This window comes from Gouania willdenowi, chromosome 7 (genome assembly GCF_900634775.1).
Source record: "Gouania willdenowi chromosome 7, fGouWil2.1, whole genome shotgun sequence".
NCBI lineage: Eukaryota > Metazoa > Chordata > Actinopteri > Blenniiformes > Gobiesocidae > Gouania > Gouania willdenowi.
The window spans coordinates 26,031,057-26,045,801 of record NC_041050.1 but is presented as its reverse complement, the minus strand read 5'-3'; the positions used below and the strand labels follow the sequence as shown (position 1 = coordinate 26,045,801).

General features: G+C 36.3%; 1 protein-coding gene across 1 annotated transcript; it reads left to right on the top strand.

The window, feature by feature from the left end:
• Nucleotides 1-12,906: 12,906 nt before the first annotated feature.
• Nucleotides 12,907-13,892, top strand: her3 (hairy-related 3). Its single transcript, XM_028452794.1, has 4 exons — nt 12,907-13,010; nt 13,096-13,191; nt 13,346-13,427; nt 13,507-13,892. Exons 1-4 carry the CDS (start codon nt 12,963-12,965, stop codon nt 13,890-13,892), a joined length of 612 nt encoding a protein of 203 aa, XP_028308595.1. The 5' UTR covers nt 12,907-12,962.
• The last annotated feature ends 853 nt before the right edge of the window (nt 13,893-14,745 follow it).

Genomic DNA, 14,745 nt, shown 5'->3' with positions numbered 1-14,745 from the left:
CTGCCTCTCTGACCTGAGATGATGATGTCATCACGAAGAGTTCTTATAGCTCTACGTTGTTACTGTATTTGAGCCTCAATGATATGTCACTTGTATTGTAACACTGTTCAATGACAGACAGACAGATAGATAGATAGATAGATAGATAGATAGATAGATAGATAGATAGATAGATAGATAGATAGATAGATAGATAGATATATTTAACATATTTTTAACATTTTCGTTCATAAATTTTCGTCTTTCTCTTTCTCAAGTACCCCCTGTAGTGCCATCGCGTCCCCCATTTGAGAAACACTGCTCTATATTATAGGGGATCCAGCATTTATAATATAAAAAGGTTCAATCAAAGGTTTGTAAATTCTAAAAGACAGACATTACTTACTTTGATACTGTACGTTATGATCACGGAAGGGCAATACTGATTATATGAGCTCATACGAGGGAGAAACCTAATATTATTAGATACAAACCAGAAAGATTTGTTGTTCCAAAACTGTCCATTACTATGAAGCATGTTCTCTTTTTGTTTTTCAGGAGAAAAAAAACCCACCATGATAGAATGTGCACTTTACTTTTGTTTTTTATTCTTGTATAAACATTCAAGCTAAAATAATGTTTGGGGTTTTTTTTTATACTATTACATATGTTGTGTATTTTGTTTTCTAATAATTTTGATATTTATAGTTACCTACAACCTAAATATGGGATCAAAGTAGGGTCATAAAGAGTTTGTGTCCGCAAAAAAATCTGTATTATTAAATATTTGTATTTGTAAAACACATTTTGTGTCTGCAAAAGAAAAATGTGTGTGAGAAAAAAAATATTTAGACCTGTAAAAACCATTTTGTGTCTGCAAAATTGCTTTTGAGAAAACTTTTCTCTTACAAGTACAAAACCAAATACACAGATGAATTGTGACCCTGATTTAACTGCGTTTGTGGTTCAGCCAATCAGCACTCAGATTACTAAACACCATGGACAGCCTCCCACTGGAAATGCCCACTTCCTCCTTCATTGAGCGATGAACAATGTCGTTGCGGCTATAGACATTGAAAAATGTGTGTGTGTGTGTGTGTGTGTGTGAGTGAGTGTGTGTGTGTGTGTGCGTGTGCGTGTGCGATAAATTTACCATTTACCAATATGCCATATCCTACCGCACGTCTTTGTTAGAGCACAATACAAAGTCTTTTAGCATGAAAGCACGTGTTGTTCAATGTTGACAGCATCTTATGTCATTACTAAATTTCTGCCGTTTGTAACAAACTAAACTGTGTGAAAATCGGGTAAAAATTCGGGGAGTTGTGATGATGATTGTATTGGGGATACACTTTCCTCAGTAGAAATTTATGCAGGCCGTAGAGACCTGTCCAAGATGGCGGCCGCGCGGTTCGTCAGCTCCAATAGGCAGCTTCAGCCAATGAGGCGCCTATGTATATAATGTCTATAGCTGCTACCATAGACATCATAATACGTAGACGCCGCGTCGACTGCGGAGGGACAAGTCAACAGCGCCGCCATCTTGGACCAGTGGTGGACATATCACGACAGAAAGAGGTATTTCCAAACTATTTAATTTTTAAAAAAAACGTCACACATGTAGCTATGATACAAGGTGCTTGGATAGATTTAAAAAGCTGGTTTTACGACCCCATACTTAATCTCCACACCCACATCCTTGAATATTTCAGTTCTTTGGCTACAATAATTAATGATGATGATATAATAATATTAGTGATAGTAATAATAGTAAGGGTTATAATAATATTAAGAATAAGAATAATAATCCAATAACAATATTAATAATAAGAATAATAAACAATATTTATTAATAATAATAACAAGGTAAAATAATAATATAGGAATAATAATAATAGCAATAACAAAATCAAATAATAAGAATCCAGTAATAATAATAATAATAATAATAATAAACAATATCTATTATTATTTTTATTAATAATAATAATAATAATAATAATAATAATAATAATAATAAGGTAATATAAGAATATAATGTAGCAATAATAATAATAATAATACAATGAGAATACCAGTAACTATAATGTAAAATATTAATATTAAAAAATAATAATACAGTAATATGAGAATATACTGATATTTATAAGAATAGCAATAACAAAAATACAGTGATAGTACAATTATAGAATAATAGTAATAATTGTCAAATGCAATGTATAGCCTTAAACAATGTTGTCAACAAAAACCTGAGCACATCTGAACGTTTTCTGGGTTCCTTTTGTTCTATTTCTATCTATCTATCTATCTATCTATCTATCTATCTATCTATCTATCTATCTATCTATCTATCATGCCTGACGTTGGTTACAAACAAACCCAGTGAAAATTGCTTGAGAATTGAGTGATTTATGACAACTTTAATGGTGGAGCACATCATTCCTTTAAAGATGTAATGTACCGTAAGAGCGATTGCCACCGGTCCAAGATGGCCGCCCTGTAGACGCACCGCTCTAGTGGGCGGCAGCAGTCGATGCGGTGTCTACGTGTTTGTTGTCTATGTCCTCTACGCCATTGTTCATCGCGCAATGAAGCAGGAAGTGGGAGTTTCCAGCGTGTTTCGTAAGCTGAGTGCTGATTGGCTGATACGCAAACGCAGTTAAATCAGGGTCACAATTCGTCTGTGTATTTGGTTTTGTACTTAAGAGAAAAGTTCTCACACGCACACAAAAGCAATTTTGCAGAAATGGTTTTTACAGGTGTAAATATTTTTTTCAAACAGATTTTTTTGAAGACACAAAATGTGTTTTACAAATAAAAATATTTTTTACGCACACAAAATCTTTATGGCCCTAATTTGATCCACAGTGTCAAAGTGTGAAACCGTATTCCTCAACACTTCTCACACTCGCACTAAATGATATGTACAAGGTCGTAGACAGAAATGTTGTTTTGTGGTTAAAATCTTCTAGTGGCAACATTGACAGACAAAAAGCAAAACAAATCAGAATAGATATAAATGTATAAAGTTAAAGCAGCTGGATTTTTTAAAATTAGATAAAGACATTGGCTACAATCAACATCCTCTCTTGTTTTGCTGCATCTTTTATTAAAAACACCAGAAATGTGTTGGAAAGTCACTTTTTTGGTGGCAAACAATACAATGCAGTAAAAATGAAGTACAATCACTTCTATGCGTCCATTTACGGTACTCCACAACCCACAATGCAATGGGCAAAACTTTTCCAACAGTTTAAACTGAGTGTTAGTGGCGATCAAAACAAACCTTTGAGCGATAAATTCAAGATTTATTGATCTATTAGTCATACACTGTCTTTATCTGAATAAAAGTATTCTCTCCAGCAGCTTTATTGAAAATCCACAGGACATTGGAAGAATATGACCATTAGTGATTCTCTTTGATGAGAGCATGATAACACTTTTGTTTCTATTTGTCTGTTCCAGGAATCCATGACAAAATCCCAACAAGTGAAATCTTAATCGTTATTTGAAAAATAGACAAAATCCCATTTTTTAATTCATCAAAAACCATAACCATAAGAATAATTGTAATCAAAGACCTCATTTTAATACTGTTTTGCTAATTGTAATCTAAACATCAAAACAGGATTTTGTCCATTTTCTAATTGTCGTGTTGCTCACACTTTCAAACTCACACAAAACATTGCAATGTTTCATGACCAAATTTGGGATTGTGTATACATTAAAATGTGCCTGTCATGACTTTTTCCTGACTACAATTCGTTAATTGAGGAGAACTTAACGCATATGTGTCAAACTTTAGGCCCGGGGGCCAAATCCTGCCCCTTTGCATCCAATTTGTCCCACTGGAGAGAGTAGAAATGAGAGCGAAATCATGAATTATTGTTTAAATTACAAACTAAATCATAAATATCTCAGTCCCCCCAAAAACACAAATTCAGTGAAACTCCACAATATTAGCAGAGTTTATAGTTTTTTTCCTCTCCACATGATGGCAGTATTTTTTAATCTAAAATAGGTAAAAGAACTCAGTTATTCCAAAATGCTGCTATTTTTCTCAAATTACTCTACAAAATTCCATTAAACTAAATAAAAATTGATAACATGCAAAATCAAGAAAGAACATATTCTTTTGTTGGCTTGTGTTGTGCACATGTATGGTGGATCCATCCAACCACCCCTTATGTTATTGGATACAGGAGTCACTTTACTAATAATATCAACTGGAAAAAGATCTGGATGCTCCCCAACAAGTTTTCAATCACTAATAAGGTTCAGGAGGTGTCTTTACAAAATATTATCCAGCTAACCATTACATGCAAAAATTCAAAAAGGACATAATCCTAACTGCTCCTTCTGTAACTCACATGCAGAAACAGTTGTGCATCTCTTCTGGTTTAACCCTTATACTGTAAAAAATTGTGGGCTGATTTGTCATTGTTTATCTCTCCAAAGATTTTTTATTTTATTATTCTTATTATATATACTGGGGAAATTTTGTCTTTGGTTTTCATAAGTTTTCTAATAAAAGAAGAACATTTTACCAATTGAAAAACTTACTTTTGTTTTTAGTAATAAATAAATAAATAAACGTATCCATACTTAGAAAATCCCTTCAATTGTTTTCTTCCAGGAAGAAGTTGAACTTTATTCAGTATAACCTGTGTGTATGATGTGGATGACCCCTGGTGTTGAGTTGTTGTTAGATACTGTTCTCTGTATACTGTTTGTAGAATGCTGTTGCATTAATAATAATTGTTATAAGTGGATCCATCCAATCACGTGCTGGTAATGATGGTTTAAGCAACGCTACAATAATGTCACGCTTTGACGTTTAGCTGACAACAGGCTCACTTTGCACCGCCAGCCACGGACACAAATTGGTGCATCAGAGCGTCTGTGTCAGTGTGCGTCAGCGCCGCGGTCAGTGTCAGTCACACCGTGACGCACAGCGGCCGCGGGGTCTCCTGCTGTTCCAGGGTGAATTGCCATTTTGTTGGAGGCTTTCAGCTTCCTGGCATGTAAAAAGGAGGATGGACCGTGAAACTGGGAACGAATTGGTAAATGGTGCCACTTAGCATGGCATATGGCGCGTTTGGAGAGCTGAACGCTGACACCAACAAATTAACAATTTCATACCAATTTCAGAGTTAAAGTAGCCACACACAGTGTGAAGCAGGCTTCTGCTGTGTTAATCTACCTCGGTGATTAGTTACCTATAATATCATAGGCATAAAATAAACATATATTATCATATTTTAAGTTTAAGGTCGTTTAAAAAAATAAATAAAAAAGCAGAATTTTAGATTTTTTTTAAAAAAAAAATCTATGTAAAGCTAGAATATCAAAACCTACTGGCACATTTTGAATGATGTTTAATTTTTAAAAGGTAAAACGATCCATTTCAAGGCTTTAAAATGATTGTTTCTTTTGTTTCATTAAGTTCTGCTGGAGGTTAATGACAAATATTTCAGTTTAACTAAATATGGAGCGAGGAAAATCGGAGAAACGCCCCGTGGCTTTGACTTGTACTTTTCAATTTTCCGCTTTGGCTGGATAAAGGAAGGGCCCTGGGAAAACGAGACATCCAACTGGTCCATCCAAGAGTCTAAAGCAGAAACAAAACAGACCTGGAGAACTTTTGTTTTGGGTGCATGACCAGATGGGTTTTTCCTTAAGATGTGGGCCTATATCTAAATTACTGACAGAAGTCTTCTGTTCTAAAGGAACGTATGTGAGACGAGTGCGTAAAACGTGTTTTACGCTTAAGTTAACACAGCTCCAAGACCAGATCATTGACTTAATTACTTACGTATTTATTTACTTAATAGTTTGCGTGCTCAATGACTTTTTCCCCACTATGTTTGAATCAGTTAATAATTGTTGTTCTGGCACACTAAATAAAAGGGCACCAGCATGAATATCGATGCAGTCCTGTATAATCGGACCAAACGCACACATGCAGCCAATCCTCCTGTGTATAAGAAACTCCGACGCGTACTTTGCGCGCTGCTCATATGACTGTTGTTTTACGGACGACGCGCTGAGTGCTGCCCGTTTATTCTCATTCAAATCCCGCTCTCTCGACCAGAGTAAATGGCAGATGTTTTGCAATTGAAGGCGAATGACCGTGCGCTTTAGTGTTTAACAAAGGCGCTCGCCTTTTGTTTGCCACTTGTGTCTTTCAGCTGCAGAGCTTCACAAAGGCTTCATCCTCCAGCGAGTTATAAAGTTACTTTCCAGTCAGTTCATTTCGTCCTTTAGGAAAACCTTAAGCGATGTTAATGTGAACCTCCGAGCCTTTCATGTGGTAACCCGTGCGCACACAGGCAAACAGCGTCCATTGTGCGCCCACACTAAAGTAAGAAGCCTTTAAGTAACCCGGGGATCAGTCTATAGACATTCATGATGTTATTGCTGTTTGATGTTTGATCAGAGCTCTGCTCATATTGTCGCGTGGCTGTTGAGGAATTGGAAAGTCTTTAATATTTCTGATATTTTACAGGACACCTGTCCCAGTCCACCCACTGTGTCCTCACAGTGAGTGTCCCCCGCTGTCTGACGTCCATCTCCATAGAGGGCGGTTAATCGATTTGCTCCGCTCACAATGAGTCACATTATGGCGCATGCGTGTGCATATTTTACAGGTTCTCCTTTGTCATGCATGATTAAAGCTACAGAGGAGATTCAACACTCTGACCGAGGCGGTGAAGTGTGTTGGGATCAATTTTGTTCAAAGATGCAGATTGCTGCGCGAAACACATTGTTATTCATTTAAAGTTCATTCACTAATCTATAATATTAGCGATATGTCTATGTTCAGGGCAGCACAAGGTTCTAGTGGTTCTAGTTGTATGTTCTCCTCGTTTTCTCATGATTTAAAAACACACAATCACAGGCAAATGGTCACTGACTTTTTTCTGTTCGGTTTTTTCTTGTTTTCGAGCACAAGTTTAATTTTCAACAATGTTCAATAGAATAGAATAGAATAGAATAGAATAGAATAGAATAGAATAGAATAGAATAGACCTTTATTGATTCCCAGAGGGGAAATTCAAATTTGCATCAACACAATATAAGAGCAGATAGGTTACTTTTCTTTTCTTTGTTGTGTTCTGTTCTTTATTTCAGATTTGTTAGTTTTTCTTTGTGGCATCCAGTGTGGAAAACAAAGTAGGAATTTTATTCTTACAAAGGCACCGTGTTTCCTTGCGTGCACATGATAATAAACACTTTGAATCTTGAATAAGAACAAAAATGAATAATAACATAGGATAACAGTGCACAATGAAAGACTGTAGGAGATACATTAGAAAAACAACAACAACAACAGCATGAAAAAACACAACAAATGTGCAAATGATCAAATTGAGAAATAAATAGATAAATAACTTCAAACTTATTTTCACTTTTGTCATGTTTTAAGTTTTATCGTCAATTTTTCTTTTTGATGGAATGACCAAATGGAGAGGTTAAACCCAGCATGCACCAGATGACAAATAAGGGAGAGAAAAAAATCGTTTTTCGTACATTTGTCCAAACTTGTGTGTCCGTCTCCTTTATTTCAAGGTCAGCTCTTTCCTTGTGACCTTTGCGACTATGATGGTTTGCTATTGCTCTCATTCTCTATAGAAGAAGATGGTTTATTGCAGTAATTGTATAATTGCCGCACTAATTGTTGTTAACAAGTTCCCCAGTTTCCAATTATTACAGCAGCTTTGTCACTTCTCCTCCGCCACAGATCCATGACAATAGTGCGGCAGGGTTAATGAATAGCCGCAGTGCTTTTCACAAACATCCACCTAACTTGTCTTTTAATGACACTGCTATTATGATGTCCATTTGGGACACAGGTTTCTCGCTGCGCTTTTCTGATGGAGAGATGATGGCACAGTGACGCACGAGAAGCGCGGCGCTGATGGAGGGAGATTGTTTTAAAGCCCGAATCCTCCTTTGTTCCTGAGCGTTTATTCCAGCCTGGCTTCCCTTTGATCGCACACTGGGTGAAGTGATAGCGAGTAATCAGCGGTGAAATGTGTCCATGTGAGCGCAGTGGAACCAGGCCTCTGTGGCCTTGTGTTACAGCCGAGCGTGAAAAGGCATGATCAGCAGGACAAAAGACGCACAAAGGCACATTTACACCGCAGCATCTCCCACATTTCATAGCGATTTAAGGCTTCCACATAACACAGCAAGTGTGTCCTGCAATTTTTCGGTGTGTATGCAATTAGTGTTCCCTGGAACCAGCCTGTGACTCGGTAAGTGTCGGATTGAATACACACGTGTGAAACTAATTCATAAAAGGTTCTTTATTCATCTTTGATTATAGGCTACCAGTATTTAAATATTTTATTGTATCTTGACACTGACTGCAAATGTCCCAATGAAGCCTATGTTACAGTCAATTTAAATTAGACTGAATTAGTTTCATTTGTTTGTTTGTTTGTTTGTTTGTTTGTTTGTTTGTTTGTTTTGAGCAGGGACAAGAAAGAAAAACAATAGGAAAAAAACCATTTGTGTACAAGGAAACCCCAACAGAGATGTTCATCATAATATATGTGATCCATACATGTATAATTGCAAATATATGTTTGCTCGTAAAGGGGTGGGAAGAATAAATTGTTATTGAATCCCACTGTCATTTTTTAATTATGAAAAAAAATAAAAAAAATACTAAACAGATAGGACAACTGACTATATCGGTCAGATAAGAATGCAATGTAAAATACCAACAATGATAATAAATTCACAGATAAAGGCAAGAGATGTAATACATCAACAAATTTCATTTTCCATATGAAGATGTATTGTGATGTCACAAATATGTGCTTCTTCGGGTCCGGGACAGCGCTTGGGTTTGCAGTAGTGGTTCCTGCACATACATTGGTCTATGGTGAACTGGCATGTCTTGAGCTGTGGGATAAAACTCGTACTGGGCTTAATCTTAGACACGTTGATCCCAATACCAGTTTTAGGTATCACCACTATTTCCTTCCCTCTGTCCACAGGCACCACCATTATACCCAAGCTTCACATTTGTCACCAGACTGGCTTGATTACGCAGCACAATTTGCACAACTACAACTTCACATCTCACTCTCACCTTAAAATAATCAACTATTCCGCACCCTTTACATTTCCTTCCCTGAGTCTCTCCTCCTTGTTCCCTTCCCCCTCACCAAGGTGCAACACAGCCCTCTCTTTTTATGTCCTCCCTAAAATAAGGTGTTTCTTACCCTTCCTTATAGGGCTGATGATGGTAAGAAGAAGAAGAAAAACAAACAAACAAACAAAAAAATGGCTTCTCTTGAATACCAATAAAAAGCCTTGGGGACCCCTTTGCAAGATGTTTTGAGGGCCCCCAGTTTGCCAAAGTTACATGGATATATTTGATAATCCAAACTGCTACAATCAATTACATTTTACAGATAAACAGATTTAAATCATTATAACTTTGGAATTATTTGGAATTAAAAATCTCAAGTCAGATAATGAGAATACATCAATGTCAGAAACAGATTAAAAGTGTTACTTTCAAATGTTATTAGCAACAACTGAAAAACTCTTCACAGCTTGTGATTGCCATTTATTTCATTTGTTCCGTGTAAATTTTGACATTAAGATTTTAATCGACTCAATCTGTTACAGATATAGTCAACTAAAATATACAGAATAAGAGTTTATGCATAAGGATGTTAATCAACCTGATAAGGGATGGAATTAATGTTCGTAAATACACAGACTTTATGTGATCAACGTTAAAACCACATGCACTTGAGTTTTAATTGGATTTGGTTTCATGTGACGAAATTGTATTTTCACTTTTATTAGTCAACGAAAAATATAGATATAGTTTGATATAGATTTTGTTAATATGTGTTTCATTTTAAGTATAAACTCTAGTATTTGTCACCTAAAAAAATTTAGTCAACGAAAACTATTTATTTTTCATTCTCCACAGATGACAACAAGGACTCCACTTTGGGCCCTCTAGCGGCTTATGGGGCCACATGCAAGTGCGTAGTGTGCATATAGTCAGAAACGGCAGAAACGGAGTCATTCCTTCTTAAAAACCTGAATAATGTATAATAAAAAAAAAAAAAAACTTTCCGAACGAGACAAATAATGTAGATTGAAATTTGTTTTTTCTTCTTTTCATTTTTTTTGCAAAGATTGTCTGGATTTCCCCTGTTTTTAATGCTAAATAGAAATCCTAAAAGTTGGCCTTTTTTTGACAGTCAATCCATCAATTCATTTCATAGGATCTAAAAATCTGATCATGGCTCCATGATTATTCACACTTTAAAGGCTTGTAAGATCTTTATATCCTCATTAATAACGATAAAGTTAAATGTGCAAAATGGGAACAACTCAGTATTTAAAAAAAAAACAAGATGTGTGGCTTAATCTGTATCTGATCTGGATGTAACCGGGTGGGATAAAAAAAGAACTAACCCCACATAAGTGAGTCAAAGTTTTACAAAAACCAGTCAGTTTGTTCCAAGATAGACGTTTCTGAAATTTTGCAAATGATGAGAAATCAGATTTTTTCAAACTGATCCAGAGTCAGTAATTGATCCGGATCTTCTCAATGGAATCTTGTATAAAGTCTATCTTTGGTTGAAATATTGTCCAAGCCCGTTAAGTTCTTTAGACATATTGTAACAAACAGTTGTAGATTTAATCCTATAGGTGAACTAAATTTGGAAAAATGCAATTCAAAGACCAAATGTGTTAAAAAAAATATATCTTAAAAACAAATCTGAACATGGTTGCTTGTTTTACATTAATATATCAGCCTGTTTGTGAATTAAACATATATAGGTATTTTAGTAAAATTTTGAAGAAGCACAATATTCAAATTCATTTATTTTGAAAACCAGTTTTCCTGCCTTAATTATTAGAAATTAAAATAAATCATTATACCTGAAGGAAAAAAAAGTCCTTGTCTATTGAAAATAATTCTTTGTTAATATTTTGTGTTTTTCTGTAACATTTCTGAAGGATTTCCAAAAGTTTGTCCTCTGATATTCTGTGTGTTCTGTCCTGTGCGTCAGTGTGTGTGAGCAGGACGCAGTGACTCCAGAGCGTTCATTGTTCAGGCTTTCCCAAGCCTTGGCCCTTTTGAGGGCGCAGTGTGGAGAATCGGGAGGCGAAGGACCAGAACAAGGGGCGGCGCACAATTCTCCTCGGTGCCTCTGAGCCCGGGATGAAGACAAAACCCGATGACGCACAAAAGCGAAGGAATCCAAAAAATGGCAAAAGTGTCCTTAAAGGTATTCCAACATCCTTTAAGCTTTGAGTCTATGTTTAAAGTGTAGGAGTGCACACAAAACAAAAGGCTGGACTGGAGATAACAGGTGCACAGTTTGGAGGAAGTAGAAAAGGAGACATTTTAGGTAACAGTGCAACTTATGGTTCAGTATTTGTGGCTGCACCAGAAAATCGAAATGTTGTGGGAACACGAAGGAAATTTGCACGGTGCTGCCTTCGACCTGACGGCGTGAAAGTAAGAAAGAAAAGGCTGAATACAGGAGTCAAAGACGCTAAAGTTGCACACCATGGTTATCATTTTTACGCTTTCCTTTAGGGTTCTCACCACCACACACGTTGTGCACTCAGGCCCACCCAGTAAATTCAAATACAGCAGAACTCTGTGGGAAAATAACTGTACAAGTTTGGACTGCTTCTCCCTCACATTCTACAAACTCTCTATCATAACTTTCATTGCATTTACAGTATTACCTGTTGTGTACTTTGCACTAAATGGTCATATTGTAGTCAATGCCAGACTCATGTCACTGCAAATAATGAAAGCCTATAATTCATGACACGACATCAACCAATTCTACTCATTTCAGTGCTGAAGAATTCATTTTGGTAAAGCCACTACATCTCGTTTTATTGACACACGTTTCACTTTAGCTTAAACATGGTTATCAGACTGAAATCTGAGAAAATAATAACAGTAATAATAATAATATTCATGTCCTGTTAATATACAAGTGTATCATTACATGGGAATCAATGCACATTACAAAAGCACTTCATTTTATTTATTTTTTAAATCAAAAGTCTACCTAATTACATCAATAGATGTTTGACAAAAATGCACTTATACCCTCTTATCCTCCATTTCCATCTTAAATGTTCCCACTTTTCTTTCTCTTTTGTATGCAGGTGGTGTGTGTTGTTTGGTCCTGTTTTATTTTTAATTTTTCTTGACTAATTTAATAACGTATTTGTTCAAATCTAGTGTACTCTTGATGACAGTTGTCATCAAGACTTTTGTTGTTAATTATTGCAATAAAGTATTTTTTAAAAAGTGCACACACTGTTTATTGTAATACATTTAACGCATTTTATGTTTTATAAATGACTTGTGGTACGCTTTAAGTTGATTTCTACTACAGTACTACAATCTTACATATTTCAGTTGAAGTGTTCGTAAAATAGATCATTCCTGTGGCATTTAAGGCCATTAATGGCAGTAAATTGTGCTTAATCGTTGACTGTGAGGGGTCCTTGGAAAATGTTCTTCCCCAGATCTCCCCTGGTTTGAGAACCTTTGACCTAAAACTTATAATAGTATTGAAAGTCTATAACAGCATGACTATGTCTTCTTCTGTCTAATGTGTTTCTCTAATAAACAAGCCTGTTGCATACAAAACAACCTAAACACACATTATTATGTTTTCGAATTTGTTTATTTTTTTTATCTGTACAAAGTAAAAAGTGGGGCAAAAAAACTAGAAGAGAAACAATGAGCCAGTTTCCAAACATTTCATAGGAAGCCACTTGAAAAGCTTTTTCTTTGGTTGCTTTGGGTTGACAATAGGCTGCAGGCTCTTTGCATTGAGATGTAAAGTGAGTATCTCTATAAAAACCCGCGCAGGGAACACTTTGCTGTTCAGTGGACAGCAGAGAGACAGACACAAGTTGGAAAAAGTGAATCATCCTCCATAAAACAAGTGTTGATCATGGTGGCCGCGACGGATTGTGCAGAAAAACTCAAAGCTGGAAAAAAGGTGCGTAAAACCTCAAAATCAAACTCATGCATGGTGCAGTGAAGGGATTATAGAGGTAAAAGGTGTGTGATGACTGCTTCTTTAGGTTTCTAAACCACTGATGGAAAAGAAGCGCAGAGCTCGAATAAACCAGTGTCTGGAGCAGTTGAAGTCTCTGCTGGAGAGTTACTACAGCAGCAATGTAAGAGTTTATTTAAAGCACGTTTAAGCTTTCAGAATAAAAGTTCATTCCTCTTTAAACTGACCTTGTAAACACTTTCATTTAATTTGCAACTTTAATTCCGAATGTATTGGATTTGTTTTGGGATTGAAGTGAAAATGATGTGTTTTCTCAGATCAGGAAGCGCAAACTGGAAAAGGCTGACATCCTGGAGCTGACTGTCAAGCATCTGAAGAATCTGCAGAGAATGCAAAACTGTGAGTTTCCATCACACATGAACAGTTTGATGGTTTCATCTCATCTCATTTCTAATCCCGATGTCTTCTCTTCACCCAGACGCCAACGCTGCGTCCGAGGTGTCCGATTACCACAAAGGCTTCAGCAGCTGCCTGGACAACTTCAGCCATTACCTGCTGATGTCTGACAGCCTGGACATGGGAGATCACTGGATGCTGTCGCAGCTTTCCAACAAACTCCGACGCAGTCAGAGGAAACCAGGGCAGCCCGGCAGCACCTCGGACAGCGGCCCGGGACGCACTGACGCCCAGAACGGGGCGCAGGAGGCGGTGACAGCGGCAGCAGGACCCGAGGAGGGCAAAATGAGCCCCAAATCAGCAGCTCACAGACTGCAGGGAGGTCAACCCTGCACAGAGGACGCCTGGCTGCAGTCAGCTGATGGAGAACATGCAAACACCCACTGCAACGTGTGGCGGCCATGGTAGAATAACCTTCATCTGCTGCACTGTTCATGATTGCACTATATTTTTCCACAATATATTTGTTACTGATTGTATTTTATATTTACGTAATTAAACGGGGGAAAAAGGATGTAATATGCATTTAAAATATAAATGTGTGTGATGTATGTGGAGTAATCTGCCTTTTCCTCTTCTCTTTATGCCAATTATTGAAATTAATGTTCAATGACCCTGTATTGCTGTTTTAAGCCTTTATAATAAATGCATTTAAAAAAAAAAAAAAAAAAACGTCCTGTCATCAAATGTCCAAGTGTTCAGCAATATTCAATAGTGACTAATAAATATACTGTAGAAGGAGAGGGGGTTATCTGTCAGTTTAATGCTTTGAAATCAGAGGCCTGTCCGACAGATAAACACGCTCCTGCAGGTTAGTAACCATAGTGTGTTCTCCTACACATCAACAAGAGGAGAACATTCAAATGAAATGGAAATAAATAAATACATTCAAAAATTTAATATAAATAAAGTAAAAAATAAAAAAGTGAAAATTATATATAAATGAATTAAATATTGGTCAATAAATAAAAGTGCTCTGCTCTGCAGTTTCATTTATTTTCTGCTGCTGAAATGCAAGAAATACCGCAACAAATTATAATGCAAATGAGAGGGAGGTCCTAAGTGTGTCTAATGTTCGACAAATGAATGTTGTCATAGTTTTTGTAGAACAATGAAATAAATAATAAGAAGAAAAAAACAACAACGTGAACGAAAACTATATTACATTTTATTGATATTTTAGTTAACGAATACAAACCAAACTAATGTTCATATGGAACGAAATCTAATCAGATTTTGTAAACTACGGACTAGTTGGGAA